Source organism: Aethalodelphis obliquidens, unplaced genomic scaffold (assembly GCF_003676395.1).
Source record: "Aethalodelphis obliquidens isolate GAN/ISIS:26980383/991018 unplaced genomic scaffold, ASM367639v1 scaffold38, whole genome shotgun sequence".
In the NCBI taxonomy this organism is placed as follows: domain Eukaryota; kingdom Metazoa; phylum Chordata; class Mammalia; order Artiodactyla; family Delphinidae; genus Aethalodelphis; species Aethalodelphis obliquidens.
In genome coordinates this window covers 8,024,692-8,048,804 of record NW_020837982.1, presented here as the reverse complement: position 1 = coordinate 8,048,804, position 24,113 = coordinate 8,024,692, and the positions used below count along the sequence as shown (strand labels likewise).

Sequence of the window (24,113 nt, the reverse complement as noted above, 5' to 3'; positions counted from 1 at the left end):
ATATATGATGGAGTCAGGCGGTTACAGGACTGTAAAATAACTTCACATAATTGTATTGGCATTCATGTCACTTTCCATTTTGTTTCATCAATAGAACAGTGAAGGTACATCATTATGTGCCCAGGTCTGCTCTTGAAATAATCTGCTTTATCATTCAGCTTCAGCACTAGGCACTGTCTGTGCTATTTTTGTGTACTGTGCAATGTAAAAGTCAAGGCTTATTTATTTATTTGTTTGTTTGTTTGCATGTGACTGTCCCATTGTTCTACGACCATTTGTTGAACAGACTGTTCTTTCTTCATTGAATTATCTTGGCAACTTTGTGAAAATTAATTGACCCATGTATGTTTGTATCTATTTGTGGATTCTGTGACGTTCCATTAATCTATATATCTGTCCTTACGCAAATACCACATTGTCCTGACTGTTGTAGATTTCTCCTGAGTTTTGAAATCAGGTTCTCCAACTTTGTGATTCTTCAGAATTGTTGGCTAGTCTAGTTCCTTTGTCTTTCTGTATAATTTTAGAATCAGCTTGTCAGTTTCTATTAAAGAACCTGTTGGACTTTTTTTTAATTAATATTTATTTGTTTATTTTTATTTTGGCTGCACCGAGTCTTAGTTGTGGCATTCGGGTTCTTTGATTGTGGCATTCGGGATCATTAGTTGTGACAAGTGGAGTCCTTTCAGCTGGGACATGTGAACTCTGAGTTGCGGCATGCATGTGGGATCTAGTTCCCTGACCAGGGATCAAACCCGAGCCCCCTGCATTGGGAGCACGAAGGCTTAGCCACTGGACCACCAGGGAAGTCCCCCTGCTGGACTTTTGATTGGCATTGTATTGAATCTATAGATGCATTTGGGGAGAATTGACATCTTACCAATACTGAGTCTTTTGACTTGGGAGCATGGTATATCTCTCCATTCACTTATGGGATAAATTTGGATCTTATAAAATGTAGATCTTTAATTTCTCTGAATTTCACATGGGGTATCAGATGCCTCTTCTCACTCCTGGTTTTGGTAATTTGTATCTTTTCTTTTTTGTTTCATAGGCTAGCCAGAGATTTATCAATTTATTGGATCTTTGCCAAGGACCAGCTTTTGGTTTCATTGATTTTTCTCTGTTTTCTCTTTTATTGATTTCTATCTTTCCATTATTAATTTCCTTATTTCTTCTTGCTTTGAGTTTAATTTGCTCTTTTTTTCTTTTTCTGGTTTCTTAAAGTGGAAGTCTAAGTCACTGATTTGAGACCTTTCTTTTTTGGTCGATAGAAGCATTTTAATGCTGTGAATTTCCTGTTAGGTGTGGCTTTATCCACATCCATAGTTTTTGATATGTTGTGTTATCATTTTCATTCAGGTCAGAGTATTTTCTATTCATCTTGTGATTTTTTTCTTTCTTCTGTGATTATTTAAAATTTTGTTGTTTAATTTCCAAATATTTGGGGGTATTCCAGATACCTTTCTGTTATTGATTGCAAGTTGTGGTCAGAGAACATACTATGAATGATTTCAGTCCTATTAGATTACTGCAATTTGTTTTATGGTCAAAAATTTAGTCTGTTTCAAATAAGATTCCATGTGCACTTGAAAAAAAATGCATATACTGTGTTGTTGGTAGAGTGTCCTATAGATGTCGTTGAGATCAAGTCATTTGACAGTGCTGTTCAAGTCTTCGATACTCTTACTGATTTTTTGTCTATTTGTTCTAACAATTGCTGAGAAAGGAATGTTGAGGTATCCAGCTATAATTGCGTGTATGGTCTGTTTCTCATTTCATTATGAAACGTTCCTTTATATCCCTAATAATATTCCGTGTTCTGAAATCTACTTTAATATTTAGGTAGCCTCTCTAGCTTTTTGGTTGTTGTTGTTACTAACATTTGCATGATGCATCTTTTTCTATTCTTTTGCTTTAACCTCCCTGTGTCTTTACATTTCAGGTGTAGATAGCACATAGTGGAGTCTTGGTTTTGAATCCAGTCTGACAATACCTGCCCTTTTTGTTGTTGTTTTTTTTATGGAAGTATAGTTGATTTACAATGTCATGCTAGTTTCAGGTTTACAGCACAGTGATTCAATATATATATTCTTTTTTCAGATTCTTTTCCTTTATAGGTTATTACAAAATATTGAGTATAGTTTCCTGTGGTATACAGTAGGTCCTTGTTGGTTATCTGTTTTATATGTAGTAGTGTATGTCTGTTAATCTCAAACTTCTAATTTATCCCTCCCCAATACCTGCCTTTTTTTTAAAATTTATTTATTTATTTTTGCTGTGTTGGGTCTTCGTTTCTATGCGTGGGCTTTCTCTAGTTGTGGCGAGCGGGGGCCACTCTTCATCGCGGTGCGCGGGCTTCTTACTGTCGCGGCCTCTCTTGTTATGGAGCACAAGCTCCAGACGCGTAGGCTCAGTAGTTGTGGCTCACGGGCCCAGTTGCTCCGTGGCATGTGGGATCTTTGCAGACCAGGGCTCGAACCCGTGTCCCCTGCATTGGCAGGCAGGTTCTCAACCACTGTGCCACCAGGGAAGCCCATACCTGCCTTTTAATTGAGATGTTTAGACCATTTGTATTCAATACACTTATCAGGATGATTGAGTTCAAATCTACTATCTTCTTATTTATTTATTTGTTTGTTTTTATTTTTGGCTGTGTTGGGTCTCTGTTGCTGTGCGCAGGCTTTCTCTAGTTGAGGCGAGCGGGGGCTACTCTTTGTTGCGGTGTGCGGGCTTCTCATTGTCGTGGCTTCTCTTGTTGCAGAGCATGGGCTCTAGGTGCATGAGGTTCAGTAGCGTGCAGGCTCAGTAGTTGTGGCACACGGGCTTAGTTGCTCTGCGGCATGTGGGATCTTCCCGGGCCAGGGATCGAACCCATGTCCCCTGCATTGGCAGGCGGATTCTTAACCACTGCGCCACCAGGGAAGCCCCTCTACTATATTCTTGCTTGTTTTTTGTTTGTCACATCTGTTCTTTGTTCCTTCTAACTTCTTTTGGATTGAGCTGGTTTTGTTTTTGTTTTTTTAATGATTCCATGTTATCTCCACTATGAGCTTGAAAGTATATCTTATTTTTTTAGTGGTTGCGTTAGGGTTTACAGTAGTTTACCTTCAAATAATTTCTTACTGGTTGCATTAGGGTTTATAATATACACCTTTAACTCATCGTGGTCTGTCTTCAAACAGTCTACCACTTCACATATAGTGAAGAAACATAGGTTTTGTATTTTTATTCCATCATCTTTTGTACTGTTGTTGTCACACATTTTACTTTTACATGATATAAACCTCACAATACATTATTTATTTTGCTTTAAAAGTCACATACTTTAAAAGGGATCTTAAAGTGAGAAAACAATAGCTTTAATATTTGGCCACATATTTACCATTTCTGGTGCTCTTCATTCCTTTGTATAAGTTCAGGTTTGTACCTGGTATCATTTTTTTTTTCCTGAAAAACTTCCCTTAATATCTCTTGTAGTGCAGGTCTGCTGCTACAAAATCATTATTTTGGTTCGTCCTGCCAAACCAAAGAAATATTTACTTTGACTTCATCTGTGAGATGAATTTTTCTAGGTAAAAAATTGTAGGCTGAGAGTTTTTTCTTTGTACACCTTAAAGATATTGATCTTTTTTCTTCTGGTTTGCATAGTTTCTGCCATGAAGTCAGCTGTCATTCTCTGTTACTCTTCAAAATGTGTCTCTTTCTCTGCCTGCTTTTAAGATTTTTCTCTTAATCACTGCTTTTTAGCATTTTGATTATGATGTGCCTTGGCATGATTTTCATTGTGTTTCTTCTGCTTGATGGTTTAAAGAGCTCCTTGGATCTACAGATTTATAGTTTTCATCAAATTTGGGATTTTTTTGATCATTATGTCTTCAAATAGTTTTATGCCCCCGACTAGGACACTTCCACTCTCACTGGTCAGAAGACAGAATATTCTCAGAGTTCTTTGTGAGCTCCAAGAATTGTTCTGCCTCCTGCTTTTTGACAGTTCTTTCCTAGAACCAGGTAGTTTCCTATCTAGTTTCTTCTCACATTTGTGTAGATCAGTATTCAGCCAAATACTCATGAGGAACCCTCTGTAGATATCTAGAGAGGTCTCCCACACACCCCTCTCTCTGTGCATCTCTCTTCTCTGTGATATTGTGTCCCATAAGTCCTAGCTGCCTTGACCTCCCTGAACTCTGACCTCTGTCTCCTCAGTTCATTAAAACTGGACTTGGATTTCCACTCCATGCTGTGCAGGCTGGAAATTGTCTCCAGATAGCCAGGGCTATTGGAAGGCTCACCTGGTTTATGTCCCTTCTTTCAGGGGTCATCATCCTGTACTACCTATTGTCCAATGTCTGCAAACCATCGTTTCATGTATTTTTCCAGGGTTCTGGTTGTTTAATGTAAGAGAGTAAACCCGATCCCTTTTACTCAGGCTTGTTCTGAAATGGAAGTCTCTCATGTGTTCTGTGTTTATGAACTTCCTTTAACACCTTTGGAGACAACCTGTTTGTGTGAGTAGTAGGAATGTGAATTGCATCTCTTGGTGGCTTGGTGGGTAGGTGGCCCAGTACCACTTTTGTGCTCAGCTGCAAACTGGCCTTAAATATAATGGCTAAGTTTGAAGCCAGAGAGATTTGTGTTTTGGGGTCTGCAGTTCTTGCTTCAGTAAGGCACATTACTGGGGAAGAAACTTATCTGCAGGAAGTATTAACTGTGCTTTTTGTGCCTTCTTTTCCTGCCTGACATCACCCTTCAGTGAAGGACTACCAGCTGGTCCAGAAAGGAGGAGGACCGGAATGCAGCAACTCTCAGGCCCAGCTGAGCCAATACTCCCAGCACTTTGCCTTTATTGCCAGTCACCTTCTGCAAACCAGCATGGACAGCCATTGTCCCGAGGCAGTGGAAGCAACTTGGGTCCTGTCCCTGGCCCTCAAAGGATTATACAAAACATTAAAGGTAGTGGTGAGCTGCTTCTATTTGCTAATGAATCTGGCTGTGTTTTAACACCTGCAGGGTATTAACTAGAAGGACATACCATCTGATTTCAATGGATGGTTAATCATAGGATCTTGATTATTTTTAGAAATAATTGGCACCTTGCACAAGGATAACTTTAAGGAAGAAACAGAGTTTTCCCAATAGTTGGTTCTCTGTAATTTTTCAGTCCTGCCTCATGGAACCAGGTACCACTACCTAATGGGCCCATAACCTTGGAAGATGAGAAGAAAAATTGACTGAACAGTTTCTCACTTGCCTCTGAACCACAGTCCCTTCTGGTTCATCCTGGGAAGAATAAAGGGGGCTAATATCTTACGGGATCTTGGAGCAATAGGTTTGGCATTTGGTGTAAGAGAAGACAGACAAGTTAAAGAGCTGGCCGATAATTGACATGGAGATGGGAAGCCTTGACTTGTGGGGAACATGATTCTTCTACCATCTGAGGGGCATCGATAGGGAGGATCTTTCCAACAGAACTAGCCATGAGAGAAGGATCTCATTTGGAAAGTTTATGCGTTCCCTGACTTTGGCAACACTGGCGAGGAGGCCGTGGAACGACTCAAGCACCACAAGGAGATTGGACTAGATGGCATTTCAGCTCTGGCCCAGCCCTGAGAGTTTATATTTTTAGGCTTGAGACCACACATCTGCTGTTTGTTGATTTCATGGCATTTATCACAATCTACTATTGTTTTAGTTGTTTACATTACAGTAGGAAAGAGAAAATAAACTCCCTGAGGGCAGAGACCATTTCTGTCTTTGAATCCTTCATTCTGTAAATATATGTCTATTTGTGGAGCACCGGGGGCCAGATGGAACTGAGTAGTAGTGTTGAACTAGAAAGAATGTCCCTGCTGTCATGGAGCTTTCAGCCTAAACTGCAAGGGAGACGACAAAGAGCCTGCAAGGAAATCCACCATAAGCCAGAAAGAGCCTTTCTGAGGAGGTGAAATCTGAGGTGATAAATAAGGAGTCTGGGCAGAGCATTACATCCTGGGAGAGGTCAAACTCCAGGCCTGGTTGTCAGGGAGCAGAAGGAACTACCTTAGGGCTTCAGGAAAGTGCCGAGGAGGAGATGAGACCACAGAGACAGGCAGGGAGCCTGCGGGACCTTGTCAGCTATGAATAGGGACTTGGATTTCAGTCTGCAGGGCAGTGGGAAGCTTTTGGAAGGTAGAGAGCAGGAGAGGGACATAAAACCTCTGTTCTTAGCACAGGACTCAGCACGTAGAATGTACGAAGCTTCAGAAATACTTGTTGAATGAATGAATTAGAGAGCGAACACACTTAGGTTATGGCTCAGGTTCAGAGTTTCATTCTCCCCGTTGACTCTGGAATTTTCACCAGAAGGTGAACTTGGGCCACTAGCTGAGACTGGGCTGTGACAGAGGCCTGCTTCTCCCCGAGTGACCCTTACCTTCTTCACTCTGAGGCAGTTGCAGATCATTCTTTTTCTGTTTGACAGGCTCATGGTTTTGAAGAGACCCATGCTACCTTCCTTCAGACTGATTTGCTGAAGCTGCTGGTGAAAAAGTGCAGCAAAGGGACCGGCTTCAGTAAAACGTGGCTCCTCCGGGACCTGGAAGTAAGGGACCAGGGTGATTCCTGCTGCTGCTTCCTGATGCAGATTTACTGGCCTGGGAGTTAGAACCACCAGTCAGTTACAGCTGGTTCTGCCCTGTGCACTCTCATCTGGTGCAGTTGTTAAAACAGTGTCTTATATTTGTCTTCCTTTTTGGAAATAGAGATTATGACACCTGTCCTCCCTTGTCAGGGAAAATGAATTTGATGTTTCTTCAAAGAATATTGGAAGAGAAGTATTTTGTGGAAACACACGGTTGACCAATTATATCATGGTAGTAAATCTGCCCTTGAATTATAATTTCCCTTTAAACTTCCTTTGAGCTAAAATCAGTTCCTAAATTTGTCCTCACTTATGTTTATTTTATGTAGGATTTTAGTTGATAATTTTCATTTTATTTCTTTTCGCCATAGGCCTTAGACTTTTCTTAGTGGAATTACTGTGGTTCCCTGGGGCGTTTCTGTGCCAAGCGTCAGCTTCAGGTCAGAAAAGGCTGCTGCTGTATGGGGGTGCTCAGCTGGTCATTCTCAGTCACGCAGAGGCCTGAGCTCCAGGAAGCAGCTCTCAGGTGCCACAGGAGGATTTGGTTAGGTTTTAGGAAAGTACGCTGAAACATATTAATGGATAACCTGGTGAGCATTTGAGCTCTTGTTCTTTAGGAAATATTTTAAAGTAAATTTTTTTTTACATTCAAAAACTTATATTTTTTATATTCAGAAAGTTTGAAAAATAGAAAAGAAAGAAAAACCCCAAATTTCATCCACCCCAAACACAGCTACCGTTAGTATTATGTGTATTTCCTTTTTCTAATTTTTTTCCTTCTGTGTTTATATTACATACGTAGGTTTAGATTGTACAATGAGGCACACTGTTGAAATAAATTGAGGTCATGTGACGGCCACTTTTCTAGGCTGCTAGGTAGTTTTCATAACAACCATCTTTAGTGGCTGCAGATGATCCATAAAGATGGATTTCAGGTTTTTGCCATTATTAAATGCTTCATTGACCATATCAAGAGTATAGCTTTTCACACATTTTACATTATTCCTAGAAGATGAGTTACCAGGTCAAAAGTTATGAACATTTGTGTAGCTCTTTACATTTCACCAAAATGCCTTCTAAAAGGATGATAACAACTTACACCATCAGTGGCAAAGTTAAACACAAAGGTCCCGTGTAGTTTTTAGTTTTTTATTTTTTTTCAGTGTTCTTAAAGTTTTTTATTCTAATGCACATATTTTTACAAAATAGGGTAATGCTATATAACATGGCTTTTCTCTAAATATCATCTAACAAACGCTTTTCAGAACCAATAGAAATCTGTCATTATTTGTAAGGAATGTTCCTTTGTGTGAGATGTGCACTAATCAAACTCCTACTGTTGGAAATTTAGCTTGTTCCCAGTTTTTTGTTTGTTTGTTTTTTTGTTTTGTTTGTTTTTTTACATCTTTATTGGAGTATAATTGCTTTACAATGGTGTGTTAGTTTCTGCTTTATAACAAAGTGAATCAGTTATACATATACATATGTTCCCATATCTCTTCCCTCTTGCGTCTCCCTGCCTCCCTCCCACCCTCCCTATCCCACCCCTCCAGGCGGTCACAGTCCCTTGTAGTTTTTAGTCAGCATTTCTTTGATTATAAGTATGGTTGAACATGTTTTCATATTTCTTTACTAATTTTACATTCTTTTTGTGAATTCTGATGTCTTTTAAAAGGTTCAGTCAGATATTTTCTACCCTTTGAGGGTTAAAGATCTCACCCACTAAACACTCATGTTCCTGCCCTGCCTGATTTTCTTTCTGTATAGATTTTGTCCATCATGCTGTACTCCTCAAAAAAGGAGATCAGCACTTTGGCTGAGCATGGAGAGCTGGAGCTGGATGAGCGAGGGGACCAGGAGGAAGAGGTGGAACGGTCAGTCAGCAGCCCGGGTGAGCCGGAGCAGAAAAAGCTGGACCCTCTCGAAAGCCTGGATGAGCCCACCAGGATATGTTTCTTGGTATGTTCTTGGGTCACGGTGTGGACTGAGGAAGGGACTCTAAGGAATGGATTCTCTTTGGCTTGGGCTGTGTTTTAGCCTCCACGTGAAAATGCTTCAGACTGATGTCCTGAGAATGCACTTCCTGAAGACTCAGTCGGTATTGTGCAGAATTTGTCCAGAGGGATGGAAAAGCCCTATTACAACAATAGTTCTTAATGTTTGGGGGGGGTCATGGACCCAAAAGCTTTAGATCGTTTCTCCCATAAACTATACTTGCAAATAACTTTTGTAGAATTTTGCATGTAATTTCAGGCCTGTCCATAAATCCCCAGGTGACAGTCTGTCCTCACAGTTTCTCAAGACACACTCCTACTTTCCCTGGATAATCCACTCTTCCTCAGAATGATGTGAAAATGGGCAAGGGCTTGCACTTCAAAGGGTCTAACTGTGTGAAGAGTAAACAGAGAGTATGGGGTGGATATTAGAAAAGCAAGTACAGTTTTTAAAAGCATCAAAAGAAAGTCCAGTACTTAGATTTATGTGCCACTTAACAAACTTGAGTGCAAGGCAGCTGCTACAGAGAAGCTAGCAATGAATACAATTTGGTGGGTTATTATTGACTATTAACAGTAGATTTGTTTGCATGACTTTTTTTTTTTGGTGTTTCCATGTTTTATATCTTCCTTTGAATTTATAACAGTAATGCAGATTTTACAGTCTATGTTTTAGGGCTTATAATCTTTTTTAATTTTTTTATAATTTTTTATTTTTTTGTGGTACGCGGGCCTCTCGCCGCTATGGCCTCTCCCGTCGCGGAGCACAGGCTCCAGACGCGCAGGCTCAGCAGCCATGGCTCACGGGCCCAGCCGCTCCGCGGCATGTGGGATCTTCCCGGACTGGGGCACGAACCTGTGTCCCCTGCATCGGCAGGCGGACTCTCAACCACTGCGCCACCAGGGAAGCCCAGGGCTTATAATCTTATATACATGAAGTGCCCATGTGATGTTTTTAAATTATAACTTGTGGTAACTTTAGGAAATAATTGTTTTATCACTTTTGAGGTCAGATCGTCAATAATGTGTTAAAGCAGTTTAAATTGTCTCTCTTCTACTTCCTCCTTGTGGCCTTCAGATGGCTCACGACGCCCTCAATGCCCCTCTGCACATTCTCCGGGCCATATACGAACTGCAGATGAAGAGGACCGACTCTTTCTTCCTGGAGGTTCAGAAGAGGTAAGGGACATTTAGATGCAGCCAAAGTGTAGTGAGTGAGGCAACAAGTAAGGGCAGGACTCTGTTTACCTCCTGCCAACTAGATCTGGGTAAAAACTCCTGACGGGCCAAAGAGCAGTTGGTTTTCAGTTCTTCATAAAGCGACATGAAAGCTGGCAGTGCCACACCGCATGGCTCATCTTTGGGTTGTGTTGTGTGCTTCTTCTTTAGGAAGAGCTTTATATTCGCAGTCTGCCTCTTAGAGTAAACTCGTTGTGGGGGCAGAGTTTTGACACAGACGCCAAGGTTTCTCTCCCACGTCAGCCCAGGGAGCAAACGGTGCAGAGCAGGACCTTCTGGTACATTCTGGTCAAAAGTGTCCTTTCGTTTGTTTGTTTTTTCACTTCTGTACATTATTTTCGTGTTTTTTCTTCAAGGATTATTATAAAATAACAATATACCCTTCCTCTTGGCCAGGAAGTTCAGAGCTAGTTCTCGGGCCCAGCTCTTAAATTTGTGGAGAACTTTATGTTTCTGCAACTAATCTCCTCCTCCATCCCCCACATCCTAGTTTTGACTTCCTATTCTGATTTATATCCAATTCCAATTTAATTTTCTTTTATTTCATATTTCTATTTTCCCATATGTATTTCTTATCTACTGCCTCAAATCCTTTGTGAGATGAGGCAGGGTTGCATCAGTTAGGACACAGAAGTATCATGGTCAAGGAAGATGGAATTTGTTTTCCCTCTCACGGCACAGTCCAGAGGTAGGCAGTAGCCTATGGTGGGTGGGCGGTCTGCTTCACAAGGGACCCCGCACCCCCAAGGGTGCTGTCCTCATCTGTGTCCTCAGAGCTGGCTCCCCGACACCAGCTCTTTGTTCCAGCCCAGGGGAAAGGGGGAAGGTGGGGAAAGGAGCTCATCCTTAACCCAGTTGTTTGAGAGCAAGCTGCAGAAATGGCACACGTTACCTCACTGGCCTCCCGTTGGCGTGACCCTAGTTGCATTGCTGCTAGGAGGACTGGGAACTGTGTCTCCAGCTGGGTGATTGTGTATCCTGCTAAAACTTCAGGGAACTTTGTTTCTAAATGAAAGGAAGAATGGATCCTAAGGGATGGCTTGCATCTCTGCTTTGGGCACATGGGCATGCGTGCATGTTTGTGTGCCCGTTTGTGTGCACGTTTGCGTGCACGAATAGATGAACACTGTGAATCTAGTGTGCGAAATATGGAACGTAATAACGTAATTGCAAAATAACAGGAAAATAACTCGGATTGGCATTTCTGCAAGTTTCACTGCAGGTTAAACTCTTGCCTTTCTGTAACTAGGGTGCCCAGCTTTGTGTTTCTTCCTCCTCTTCAGGTTTGACGGGGATGAGCTCACCACTGATGAAAGAATACGGACCCTGGCTCAGAGGTGGCAGCCCAGCAGGAGTCTGAGACTGGACGAGCAGAGCGCCAAAGCTGTGGATACAGACATGATTATCTTACCATGCTTGGTATGTTGCCCCACCTGGGAAGCAAGGTGTCTGCCCTGCCCCCACCCCAGTTGTGAGAAGGCCAGGCCTCTGTGACGGTGGTCTTTGGGTTGCAGTCCCGGCCCGCACGCTGTGACCAGGCCACCACGGAGTCAAACCCTGTGACCCAGAAGCTGATCTCCAGCACGGAGAGTGAACTGCAGCAGAGCTACGCCAAGCAGCGGCGCAGCAAGAGCGCCGCCCTCCTGCACAAAGAGCTCAACTGCAAGAGCAAGAGGGCTGTGCGCGACTACCTCTTCCGCGTGAACGAGGCCACAGCAGTTCTGTACGCCCGCCATGTGCTCGCATCCTTGCTCGCTGAGTGGCCAGGGCACGTGCCAGTGAGCGAGGACATCCTGGAGCTGAGCGGCCCTGCCCACATGACCTACATTCTGGATATGTTCATGCAGCTGGAAGAAAAGCACCAGTGGGAGAAGGTAATTAGGCGGCCGGGCTGGGCTCTTACCCCACTTGCTCCTCCTCTGTGTCCCTCCCAGCCCCCCGCTGGGGCGTTTGAATAGGCTTCCTCTAGGGAGTGCCTTCCTGGAGTGAGGTTACCTGTGTGGCCCTACAGCCCCCCTGACAGGTGTGAACGCAACGAAGGCAGGGTCAGGTTGCTGTTAAACTCTCCCAAGTACTGGCCTGGAGCCGAGCTCATGGCCTAGGCAGACTTGGTGCTCAGGGAGTGTTTGATGTAACAATCCACGAAACCTACCCTTGCAGTTTTCCTTTTTTGTTTTCAGACTTAAGAGTCTAACTCTCCTTGATAGCCTGTCTCTTCTCATGTTCCCTAGGGTCTCACACAGTGTGAAGTCTGCGGGACAGGGTTAATTATGATTCTGACAGCCTGTTCCCGTAATACAGGAAGCCTTCCAGGAAGGTTTACGTCGTCTGTTTTAAACCATGGTTTCTAGAATGTCTACCTCAGGTCAGACACTCTGCCAGCACTTACACCTGTGTTACGTTGTGACCCAGGGAGTTTTATTGGTGAAGAAGTCAAGCCCGGGAGGCTTGTCCAAGGCTCCCAGCTTCTGGGTGGCAGACGTGGGGTCTTACCAGAGTCTGTGCATTCTCTTAAGTCCAGTGCTCTAATTTTTTTTTTCTTTGGCCACACCTTGTGGCATGTGGGATCTTAGTTCCCTGACTAGGGATCAGACCCGTGCCCCCTACAGTGGAAGCACGGAGTCCTAACCACTGGGCCGCCAGGGGAGTCTTCAGTGCTCTAATTTTAAGTTTCAACTTGACAAGTGGTGACCATCTTTTGTTTTGTTTTTAAATCACATCTTCGACTTGGTCTTTTGAAGTAGTGCTGGGTTACCAAACTTTCACAGGACTGGAAGCATCTCTTCCACTTCCTTCTGTGTAGAACCAGGGGACCCACATAGCAGAACTCAGGAGCCCTGGGCACAGTCTCTAGCTGAACTACAAAGTTTTGTCACCATCTTCCCATGTTTCCTGCCTGTGTCCCACCAGATACTGCAGAAGGTGCTCCAGGGCTGCCGAGAGAGCATGCTAGGCACCATGGCCCTGGCTGCCTGCCAGTTCATGGAGGAGCCAGGAATGGAGGTGCAAGTGAGGGAGTCGAAACACCCGTATAACAACAACACCAACTTCGAGGTACGATCCAGGGTCGGCCAGACTCGCCCAGCCTCAGGGTACGCAGCTGGCAGGACCGGCAAGGGTTGCTGAGTAGCATGAATTTCATCAACTCCCACTGTGGCTCTTTCTGCCTGGACAGACATGGCCTAGAATGTGCTCCCGTGGTCTCAGCAGCAGTCCGCCTCCCTGAAGCCAGTCCCGGGAATCTATACAAACAAGTCGTTTCTTCTCCTGACCTTGTTTTAATAGAAAGCAAGGGGCCATCCGGCCCTGGAGGAGAGATTCCTCTTCCTGCAGCAAGCTCCTTAGAGTGAGGCCTTGGTGTCTCTGGCAGAGACTTTGAGTGTGGGTCTGGGTTCAGCCCTCACTCTGTCCATCTCCTGATGACCTGGCCACACCTTGGAGTCTCCCACCCCTTTGTTTAATTACCCAGAACTGAAAAGCCGCATCTCTTCCTTCCTTAACTCTGTATGTGGAGAGATGTAGGAGTTTGAATGAGGCCAGGAGGGTGGCGGCCTCAGTTATCCTCATTGACTTAATGCTGCTTGCATTTCTTCATCTCTTTTCAAAATGTTGGTGCTGTCGTTCTGAGTAGGTGACGACCTGTGGCCACAGTGGTGGGCGATAGAGAAACTAATCCAGGAGATGGTTGTTGCCAGCTGAGGTTTCGTTTTGCAGACGTATAAACCTCCTCACTCTCTACCTTCTAAGCCTCTTTTCTTCCCCGGCTCCTAGGCTCTGTCCCCACTCCCCCAGCCCCACGTAGACACACCTAGTGAGCTAGCGAGTTCTACCTCAGAGCCCTCAGAGTGATCACCTTACCTTCTCCACTGCCCTGACTCCTCCCCTTCCCTGGGTCCCTTCCTCTGCTCCTCTCTGATCCCCCACTGCTGGCCTGCCCCGGCCCTGGCCTTGCTGCACACCAGCTGTCACAGTGATCCTGGTACAGCACAAACCTAACCTAGGCTTTCTCCTGCTTACAACCCTTCCAGGGCTCCCCCTGCCGTCCAGACAAGTCTCAACGCTTCATTTTAGCACACAAAGCCTTCTGCATCTGTCCCTGCCAGCCTCTCCAGGGCCACGCCACCCCTGTCCCCATCTCCCAAGCATATGTGCACACAGAGCTCACCCGGTACCTCAGACACATCCCTGAACATGTCAGGCTTTCCAGTCAGTGCTCTTTCCTTTGCCTGGAATGTACCCGCCAGGTGCTCATCTCTCTCACCTGCCTCCTGCCATTCCTTCCTCCTGGACAGGCTGCTCCTGTGCCCCCAGTCTCCACAGCAACCCAAACATCCCTTCACTGGGACTCTTTTCTGCCCTCGCCTCCCCTCCCCTCCCCCCACTCCTTCGAGCTGTGCCCCAGGCTGCACAGTGTGCTTCCTGCCGTGTTTGCAGCCATGTGCGTTCTCCCCGACTCAGCTGGGCCGAGAGCTCCTGGAAGGCAGGGGCTGTGACTTACCCCTTCTTACGTGCCCAGTTTTAACTGCAGATTGGCACAAGGAAGCCTTCAGTCACTGTCCAGTGGCCAGCGATGACAGGAATGTCCTTGTTTCCCCTCCTAGGATAAAGTTCACATTCCTGGTGCAATCTACCTCTCAATCAAATTCGATCCTCAGTGCAATACAGAGGAGGGCTGTGACGAGCTAGCCATGTCCAGCAGCAGCGACTTTCAGCAGGATCGACACAACTTCAGCGGGTCTCAACAGAAATGGAAAGATTTTGAGCTTCCAGGTAGTAAATAAATACTGAGTTATACAGACTCTTAACGTTAAGTACCTAGAAGGGAAATTGTTGAAGGATTTAAAACTGTGTTGAATCTGTCTCAGTGGAAAGCGCTCACTTGCCTTTCCCTGTTGCTGCAGTGTCCTGACTTGTTTTCTGATCCTTGTGTGCCCCAGGAGATACTCTGTATTACCGCTTCACCTCTGACATGAGCAACACCGAGTGGGGCTACAAATTCACTGTGACAGCTGGGCACCTGGGGCGATTCCAGACAGGTGTGTGCTCTGGTCTTTCTGTTTGCATGATCTCCCGGCCCGGGACCCTCTGGGGTTCGGTGCCATTATGTCACTGATCTTTGTTAAAATCAAAGCAGGTACTTTTCTCTGAGACTTCAACAAATATGTCCACAAGGCCCACGCATATCCCTCGTGAATGTGCTGGAGTTGGCAGGTTGTAACTTCTAAAGGGCCATCTGTCAAGACCTAGGAAAGATGCTTGTTCTCTTAGAATTTGCCAGGGCATTCTGCAAAAAGGAAGAACTGAAAGTGTTCCTATGTTGCTTTTACATAAGGCATAATTTCAGGTGAAATGTAAATGATCACAGTGGTTTCCTCCTAGTCATAAAAACTTGAGCAGTTTACATTTTTCAAATGTCTCTGTGTTGTGGGGGTTGCCAGGATTCGAGATTTTGAAGCAGATGCTGTCAGAGGAAAGAGTTGTGCCGCACCTCCCGTTGGCCAAAATTTGGGAATGGCTGGTGAGCGTGGCCTGTCGCCAGACTGGTCATCAGCGGTTAAAAGCCATCCACCTACTCCTGAGGATCGTGCGATGCTGCACCCACAGGTGAGCTGCCTTCTGGATACGAGTCCCTTGCTGGGTATTTGTATTGTGAATATCTCCCCCCACTTCGGGGCTTGCCATTCACTCTGTTAGTGGTGTCTTTGATGAGAAGTTTCTAATTTTAATGTCTTCCAGTTCATCACTCATTTCCTTTATGATAGAGCTTTCATTGTCCTATTTAGGAAAATTTTGCCTTATTTGACCTTGGGGTCATGAAGATAAAGCTTAATTATTTTTTCTTCCATATTTAGGTCTACAGTCCACATGGAATGAATTTTAGTGCATGATTTGAAGGGTAGGGTCAAACTTTGCTTTTTCTCACATGGATGTCCACTTAACTCGAAAGCCCACCTTTCCCCTCACCACACTCCAGTGCCATCTTTGTCACAGAGAAGGTGTCCATATACACATGGATCCATCCCTGGTTGCTTTTGTTCCATTGGTCTTTTTGGTTATCTTTGTGCCAGTACCACACTTAGATTTTGTAGCTTTATAGCAAATTTACGTTATCTAGCAGTATAAATCCTTCAACTGGTTCTTCATCTTCCAGATTGTCTTGGCTATCTTTACCCTACATGTCCATGTAAATTTTAGGATTAGTTTCTTTCTTTCCCCCCCACCAGCTTTATTGAGGTATAATTGACAAATAAAATTGTAATGTATTTAAAGTATAGAAGGTAATGATTTGATACATAATACATTATACATTGTGAAAGGATTCCCACAATCGAGTTAACTAACACATCCATCACCTCATATGTTTACCTTTTTTTGTGGTATGTGACAACACTTAAATTTCACCCTCTTGCTGAAATTTGCTTTTCAGCAAATTTCTGTTATGTGTTATAGTATTGTACACTATTATCAACTGTAGTCACCATGTTGTATAATAGATCCTCAGACCTTATTCATCTTGTAACTGAAAGTTTATACCCTTTTACCAGCCTTTCTCCATTTCCCCCACTTCCCAGCCACTGGCAACTACCATTCTAACTCCCCGTTTCTATAGGATTGACTTTTTTTTGGATTCCACATAAAAGTGATACCGTGCAGTATTTGTCTTTCTTTATCTAGCTTATTTCACTTAGCATAATGCCCTCCAGGTTCATCTATGTTGTCAGAAATGGCAGGATTTCCTTTTTTCTCATAACTGAATAATATTTCATTGTGTATGTATACACCACATTTTCTTTATCCATTCGTCCATTGACAGGCATTATTTCCAGACATTGGCTATTAGGAATAATACTGCAATGAACATAGGAGTACTGATAATCTCTTTGAGATAATGATTTCATTTCTTTTGGATATACCCAGAGGTGGGATCGCTGGATCATTTGGTAGTTCTAGCTTTAACTTCTTGAGGAACCTCCATACTGTTGTGCATAGTGGCTGTACCAGCTTACATTCCCACCAACAGTGCACAAGGGTTCTCTCTTTTCTCAACATCCTTGCCAGCATTTGTTTTCTCTTATCTTTTTGATGAAAGCTATCCTAACACAGGTGAGGTGATATCTTATTGTGGTTTTGATTTGCATTTCCCTGATGATTAGTGATAATTGAACACCTTTTTACGTACCTGTTGGCCATTTGTATGCCTTCTTTGGACAGATGTCTCTTTAGGTCATTTGCCTTTTTTTTTTTTTTTTTTTTTTTTGCGGTACGCAGGCCTCTCACTGTTGTGGTCTCTCCCGTTGTGGAGCACAGGCTCCGGATGCGCAGGCTCGGCGGCCATGGCTCACGGGCCCAGCCGCTCCGCGGCATGTGGGATCTTCCCGGACCGGGGCACGAACCCGTGTCCCCTGCATCGGCAGGTGGACTCTCAACCACTGCGCCACCAGGGAAGCCCTGATAACATTTTTGATATGTTTATTTACTATTGTTTTTAATATGGTCACACAATACTACATACACAGTTTTTAAATGTTTACATTTTATGTTGCGTATCTTGCTCTTTTCCACTTAACGTTTATCTTGAGTTTTTTCCGCTGTCACTGGAAGTTTTTAACAACCATTTTTAAAGATGTGTAGTTGATTTACATGAATGTGCTTGAGGATATCCTTTTCCCCGGAGTCCTGGTTTGAAGTTGAGATGCTGCCCCTTTTTTTTATTTGCCATTGGTGAATATTTGGGGCTGTTTTGGGGAGTGTGAGGTGACTGGAACTGTCCTGTCCTGCCTTTACTGGATGGGGGGGCGGGGAGTGTTGGAGCTGCAGTGCCCGGCAGCTACCCTCTGTCTGTCTGACATCTGATGGGCGTGATCCCAGCAAACCATACCCCTCTCCCACAGCGACCTCTGTGACCTCATGCTGTTGAAGCCCCTGTGGCAGCTCTTCACCCAGATGGAGTACAGCCTGTTTGAGGACGTGACACAGCCTGGCATCCTGCTGCCCCTGCATCGCGCCCTTACCGAGCTCTTCTTTGTCACTGAGAACCGCGCCCAGGTGAGGGCCTGTCCTGCCTCCCCACCAGGTTCCGGGCCTCTGCTTCGTCTGCTGCCTGGGGCCAGCGCTGGGCCTCAGGTCACAGCCCTCTGAGAGCCCAGGGTGTCGTGGGGGCTTGGCAAACCCTCACAGGGAGACAAGCGTGGCCTGGGGCCCGGGGTTCCCCTCTCTCCCGCCCCAGGGAGCCAGGCCCTCCCCAGGATTGCTTGTTTGCTCAGGCCTGATGCCAAAGGGGGAAGGAAACTGCCCTGGATCGACCCTTGACAGCAGTGAGTTTGGGAAAATAAACCAACAGGTTCTTTCTTCTTCCTCTTTTCCCTCCCCTCAGCACAATAGACTCATTGACTGTGAGAGATGAAAGGGCCTTTCAGAACTCTTTAGCTTAAGCCCTCGTTTTATAGTGAGGAGACTGCGGTGAGTCAGGACACCTGGTTCCCCACCGTCCTGCTCCTTCCATGGCTCCCAAGGAAAGCAGGCAGTGAGATGTCTGGCAGAGTGGGCAGCAGTGTCCCACCCGAGTCTTTTGCGGCCTTGGGTCGTGGGTAGTGGGTGGGTGTCCGCTAGCAGGTGGCCTCTGACAGCTGCCCTCCGCTCTTTCCGCAGGAGCTCGGCCTGCTGCAGGATTACTTGCTGGCCTTAACCACCGACGACCACCTTCTGCGCTGCGCGGCGCAGGTACGCCCTCCCCGGGCGGCCGAAATTCCCCCGGCACCCGTGCAGACTCCACCCCAGCTTTACACGGAGCTCTGTTCCCAGTCAGCCACTTCCTACTGGTGTCACAGAGAGCAACGGAGCCCCATTTATCAGTGTCGTTCGTATTAAACTGTGGGGTCAGTAGACACTAGCAAGAATTTGTGGCTTTTACACCAGAACAGCCAGTGCCTTAAATTTATAGTTTGGCTGATCCCTGAAGTTTCCATAGAGGATTTCAGATATTTTTGGATGTAACTTTCTTCCCTGGTAGGAGAACTCCTCTCTGACAGCTATTGGGTCTCAGGGCCCCTTTGTGCTTTTAAATTACTGAGGATCCCCAAAAGCTTTTGCTTATATGCATTATATATATTGATATATACTGTTAGAAATTAAATTAGATTTTAAATTTAGAAATTAAGTTAGAAATTAAATGCTAAACACTTATCAATTTGTTTTTTAAAATAATCTCATTCTATTTAATACTACAGTTGTGAAAAACAACGGTATTTTTCAAAACAAAATAATTTTTGAGAAGGGTAGCGTTGTGTTCCATTTTTGCAGATCTCTTTAATGTCTTCCTTAACAGAAGACAGCTGGATTCGCAGATCTGTTTCTGCTTTCAGTTGTTCTACTATCACACAGCAGCCTCTGGAAAACTCCACTGTATACTCGTGAGAGTATGAAAGTGAAAAAAGAGAAATAATGTCTTGGTATTATTATGAAAATTGTTTCCACGACACGGAGCCCCTGAAAGGGTCTGGGGAACCCGCAGGCTCCAGACTACATTTTGAGAACCTTAGGCTCACAGACTCCTTGAACATCGTAGAGTGTGTGGTCTGCGTCCAGAGTGGACAGATGGGGACACGGAGGCTCAGAGAAGGGAAAGATTTGCCCGCAGTCTCACTTGAGGGGCATCCAGCTGGGACTCCCGGCCAGCGCCCTGCACTCTGTTCCTGGCAAGTTTTCTCAGTGAACCTACGGTCCTCCTACAAAAAAGGGTCAGAGTGCCTGCTTAGAAGCGGGCTTCCCCATCCACTACGGAGGGGTTTGTGTGAATCGTCCTGACCCCGAAGGCAGAGTGAAAACTCCCTCCCCTCCCGACGGATGCCTGCCAGCCCTGCCATCACCATCCGTGGTGTCCCAAGGTTTCACACAGTGAAATCTTGACATTTGACCGTTTTGACACCGGAAGCTTTGACACCGCATCACATATTGCTGTGGCTTCTCCCTCACCTGCCGCTGTGTCCGGTCTCCTAATCCTCATTCTGACCCTCCCTGCAGCCTGTCCACTTCGCTGGACCGGCGCTCTGCTGCTTCTCCCTGCTTCCGCCTCTTCCTTCCCCAGCCCCTGCCCCCGGCTCCTGCTGCCTTGGCTTGGAGACCAGCCTTGGCCTGGCTCCAGGGCGTCTGCCTTCCCAGCATTGCTTCCCGGGGGGGCCCCCCACTGGCTGTTTGTTTCTTCCCTTCTGCACTTTAGTGCTGCTGTCCCCATTCCCTAAACAGCTTTCCCAGACCCCCCCACAGATGTGCCCTCTGAGCCCCCAGAACTGCACCTGCTCCTCTCTCGGGACAGTGATGATTCTGCCTACATTTGGAGTTTCCATGTGGACTTTCTTGATAGCTTTGTCTTTCACTCTAGACTGTGGTCCCCCTGTTGAGGGGAACCACATCTGGCTCGCGTCTGCCTCTCCCCTTCCCTCCTCAGGTGCTCAGCTGAGGGTCTTGTTCTGTCAGTTAGTGACCCAGCAGGTGACCGGTTCTTGACGTTGGTGATGACTCTTTCTCCCTCCACAGGCTCTGCAGAACATTGCTGCTATCAGCCTGGCCATCAACTACCCAAACAAGGCCACCCGCCTCTGGAATGTTGAGTGTTAGCCCTTGGTATGGTGTGCATGGAACTAGCTAATCTGTCCACAAGGATCTTAGAGCAGATGTCTAAACTCATTCGGGAAGATTCCTGTGGCGTTGGTGCCTGGCTCTCCTTGAGCTCCCCCTTCCACCCCAACTAGAATGCCAAGCCGCCATGTCTCCGAGAACTTCCCGTGTCACAGGCCAGGCACCCGCACGTACCATAGCATGTGAGAATAAGCAGACCAGTGCAAAATTATTCAGAAAGGGCAGGCAGCAGGCCCTTGAGAAGGTTGTTCAGAGGCCAGCCTCCTCCAGGGTCTGTCCCTGCAGAAGCCACAGCCCCAAGAAGACCTGGCTGCAGCCGCTCTGGAAAGGAATCTGTCTCCGTTGAGCTGGAACTGCCTGCACTTGACCTTCAGGGGAAGACAGGGTCCGCCCTGAGCCACCTTTCTCAGCAGGACCTCCAGCAGCAGCCTGGGAGCTCCTCCTTTGCTTTTGCTTCTTGAGACTGGGTCATCCAAACCAAAACCAGTGAGAGCCCCTCGGGGCTGCCACCTGGTCTCCACCATTCAGTACGGAACCCACTGCCGCACTGGCCCCCTGCATAGCCTCGGCCGTCCCGGAGAAATCCTTGGTGAGAACAAGTGCCCTTGGGAACAGCCTGCAGGCCGCCGTGCACGTCCACCTGTGCCCTGCTCCCAGCACAGCTGCGTTGTTTTAGTTGTTGTTTTAACATATTTCGGTTCACACCTCATGTTCTTAGAAAGAACCACACCAACTCCCTTGAGAGAAGCTCGGGGGCCTGACCAGTGGATCGGTCATTCCGGGGGACAAACTGGTTTGTGTGAAAGTAGCAGAACTTGAAGAATACTCTTTAGCTTCTGTACCTAAAGATTTGAAATGTAATCACAGGATATCTTACCTTAGAAGTAAAAACAAACAAAACCACATGATTGTATATCTGCTCCACGGTCGTGGTAGTCCATCACGTCCACCTCTGGGACTCTCCGTGGTTACTTGGCTGTCACTTGTCTGGCAATAACTACATTAGTTCTAATGAATGCTGTTTTCCACATTTTTTTTTAAATGGTTGTAGTCTTGCCCTGAAGTGCTGATTACTATTCTCTTTCCAAAGCCACGCTTTGGAGTGTGAGGCTGGGTTGGCACCTGTGCCATGGATAAGCCTCAGTGGGACTCGCCATTTGAAGAATGTTTGAGCCAGCTGCCATTTAAGGGCGGGGGTCTGGGCCCGAGCATGTCCCCCCACACAGGGCCAAACCCAAGGAAGGCTCATCATACCCAGGGCCAAGTTGAGCAGATCAGCACTGCCATGGCCTCGGAAGCCCCCTCTGCAGGGCCCAAGACTCCTGGTCCCAGGAGCATCTCACCGCAAGAGCACTTTTGCCTTCTGGGTCAGGAGGCCAAGGTGCAGCGACCTTCTGCAGCCCTAGAATTGGATTCTCAGCCCAGCCCCAAGCTGCATGTGGAGCCATTATGGAGGGAAGAATTCAAAGGAGACGGAAACAAACAGGACAGGTCCTGAAGCTCGGTGACCTGAAGCCCATCACCCTGGTGTCAGAAAGGCCCGGGCATGGCCTGGTGTCCCACGGTGTTGAGGTGTGAGGCGCTGCTGGCTTGGTAGAAGCCGCTTTCTCATCTTTTGCTCTGCCTGCATCCCCAGAGAAGGGCCTACACTCCGTACCACCCAGACCCGGGTGGGTCTCTCAGTGAGGAGGGAATTCACAGAGAAGCGCTGTGCTCGGGAGGAGAGGTCCCTACTGCGGGCTCGGGCTCACTGAGGGGCTCCACGGAAGGTCAGCATGGAGATGGTGCACTCACTGCTTACCCTCGCCATGCCCCCCACCTCCCCGATACCCCTCCGTGCCTCAAACTGACAGCAGCCACCAGCTTTGCTCCCCATGCTCCCTCCTGGAAGATAAACTGTAAATAAACGCTGGTCTCCTCATAGCTTCTCTGTGTACACCACCCTTGCTATTCTGGTCTCTCTGTGTTCAGTTTGCACAGAATAAGCCTCGGTTTCCCCTTCACACACAACTGCTGCTCTCTCCTGGGAGGGCCCTGCCTGGCCCAGCTCCCCTGCATCTCACCCGCCTCTGCTTCCAGCCACTGGGTGGCGCCGCTGAGCCAGGCCCCGCTCCCCTGGTCCCCAGCTGGGCCAACAGCATCCGAAAGCGCGATTTCCATCAAGACCAACATCCCTCTGATCCTTCTTAGGCAGGACTGCCTGGAATGAGATAAAACTGGCAGGAATGAAGGTGTTGTGGAAACATGTGCCTAATCTATAAAGAAATCTGTTCCAAACCATGTATATTGTACAGACAGACGCTGTTCCTAACGAGGAGTGACTTATTTTCATCATCGTTTTTAATTTGTTTTCTTACAGGTTTACGATTTTGAATTTTTCTTATTTGGTTGAAGGAAAGAATTTTGATTATATCAGCTGAGTAAGTTCAGCCTGTATAAAGGATGTTAAGTTGTGGGTAAAATATGCAAATGAAGAGAAATATATTGTACAAATTCTATATAAAAAGGTACACTTGTGTGTGGACTTTTCTTTTTTTCCTTCTGCCTCTCTTACGAAGATGATACCTGGAGTTTCTATCAAGTCCATCCTGATGAATTTCTAGAATCCCACGTCCTCAGGGTAGAAAGGAATCAGAACGGTTCTTAGCTCCGATACCCCTCCCAGCTGCACCTCCTGCCTTGACTATAGCCGTGCAGGAGATGCCCCTCCCCTCGGGCTTATGGTCTGGGGGGCTTATGCTCAGCCCCTGCCCCCTGGGCCTGTCCATCTGCACAGCTACTCAGAGGTTTGTGCACATACACGCTCTCTGCCCGGTCAGCTCCTCTCCAGCCACACACCCCAGCTGCATCCCAGGCACCCCTCACCTCTTGTGGCTCACAGGACCTGTGTGCAGCCAGCCGAGGGGAGGAAGGCAGGGGTCTCACGGGGCTGCTACCCATCCAGGGCCCGGTTTCCTCCTTGCCTGCCTCTGGACCTGCTTCTGACAAAACACGAGGCCGACGTCTGCCCATCCTGGGGTCTTGCGCTTCCTCCCTCACATCGCTGGTTTGCCACTTACTGCTGTGCCCCCTTTTCAGCCACTTTCCTAGTGCTGAGGGCTGTCTCATGAATTAGAGAAGAGAGACTTTGGTGGGAGCTGGATGTAACCAATCTTCGAGGCCCGTCTGTTCCGGCCTGAAAGCATCTTGACACATCCCCCCTAAAGCCCCCAGACTGCCTTCTGAGGAATCCGGGGCCAGGACCCAGGACCCAGACTCAGCCCTCATCATCCTTGAGGCCGGAGAGAAAACTGGATCAGCGTGGGGCTCAGCAGAACTGGGTGCTCCCAAGGCCTGTGCAGCCACTGAGTCTCCCTCTAGAGCCTGTGGGTGATGCTTTCGCCCTCTCCTGTCTCACAGCGTTACCTAAGCAACATTGATTGCTTGGGCCTTTACTCCAAAAAGTCGGCCTGGAGAGGCTGGCTGTGTTGCGCTCTGTCCGTCTGAGCCCCGTGCTGCTGCTCTGACACTGCTTTTGCTTGGCTGGAAAGGCTGCCTGCTGAGATTAACCCACGAGTAAACAATAGAAGGTCACAGAGGTCAATAGCAATCTGAACTCAAGCCTTTTAGAACGGAAGGGAGACACA

At 46.6% G+C, this 24,113-nt stretch overlaps 1 protein-coding gene across 8 annotated transcripts in view; it reads left to right on the top strand.

Annotated features, from left to right (window-relative positions):
* Nucleotides 1-23,005, top strand: part of ZZEF1 (zinc finger ZZ-type and EF-hand domain containing 1) — a 128,053-nt gene extending 105,048 nt beyond the window's left edge. For 5 of the 8 annotated variants that reach the window (XM_027130730.1, XM_027130727.1, XM_027130725.1 and 2 more), the window contains 12 exons: nt 4,754-4,953; nt 6,461-6,580; nt 8,387-8,578; nt 9,692-9,792; nt 11,136-11,271; nt 11,367-11,726; nt 12,763-12,906; nt 14,454-14,622; nt 14,790-14,888; nt 15,291-15,456; nt 17,745-17,898; nt 18,502-23,005. In XM_027130730.1, the coding sequence (XP_026986531.1) occupies nt 4,754-4,953; nt 6,461-6,580; nt 8,387-8,578; nt 9,692-9,792; nt 11,136-11,271; nt 11,367-11,726; nt 12,763-12,906; nt 14,454-14,622; nt 14,790-14,888; nt 15,291-15,456; nt 17,745-17,898; nt 18,502-18,720 (2,060 nt within the window). In that variant the 3' untranslated portion in view covers nt 18,721-23,005. Of the gene's footprint in view, nt 1-4,753; nt 4,954-6,460; nt 6,581-8,386; nt 8,579-9,691; nt 9,793-10,002; nt 10,472-11,135; nt 11,272-11,366; nt 11,727-12,762; nt 12,907-14,453; nt 14,623-14,789; nt 14,889-15,290; nt 15,457-17,744; nt 17,899-18,501 lie in introns of those variants that run through there. The other 3 variants (XM_027130734.1, XM_027130728.1, XM_027130733.1) reach the window with 2 other exon arrangements.
* Nucleotides 23,006-24,113: the final 1,108 nt, after the last annotated feature.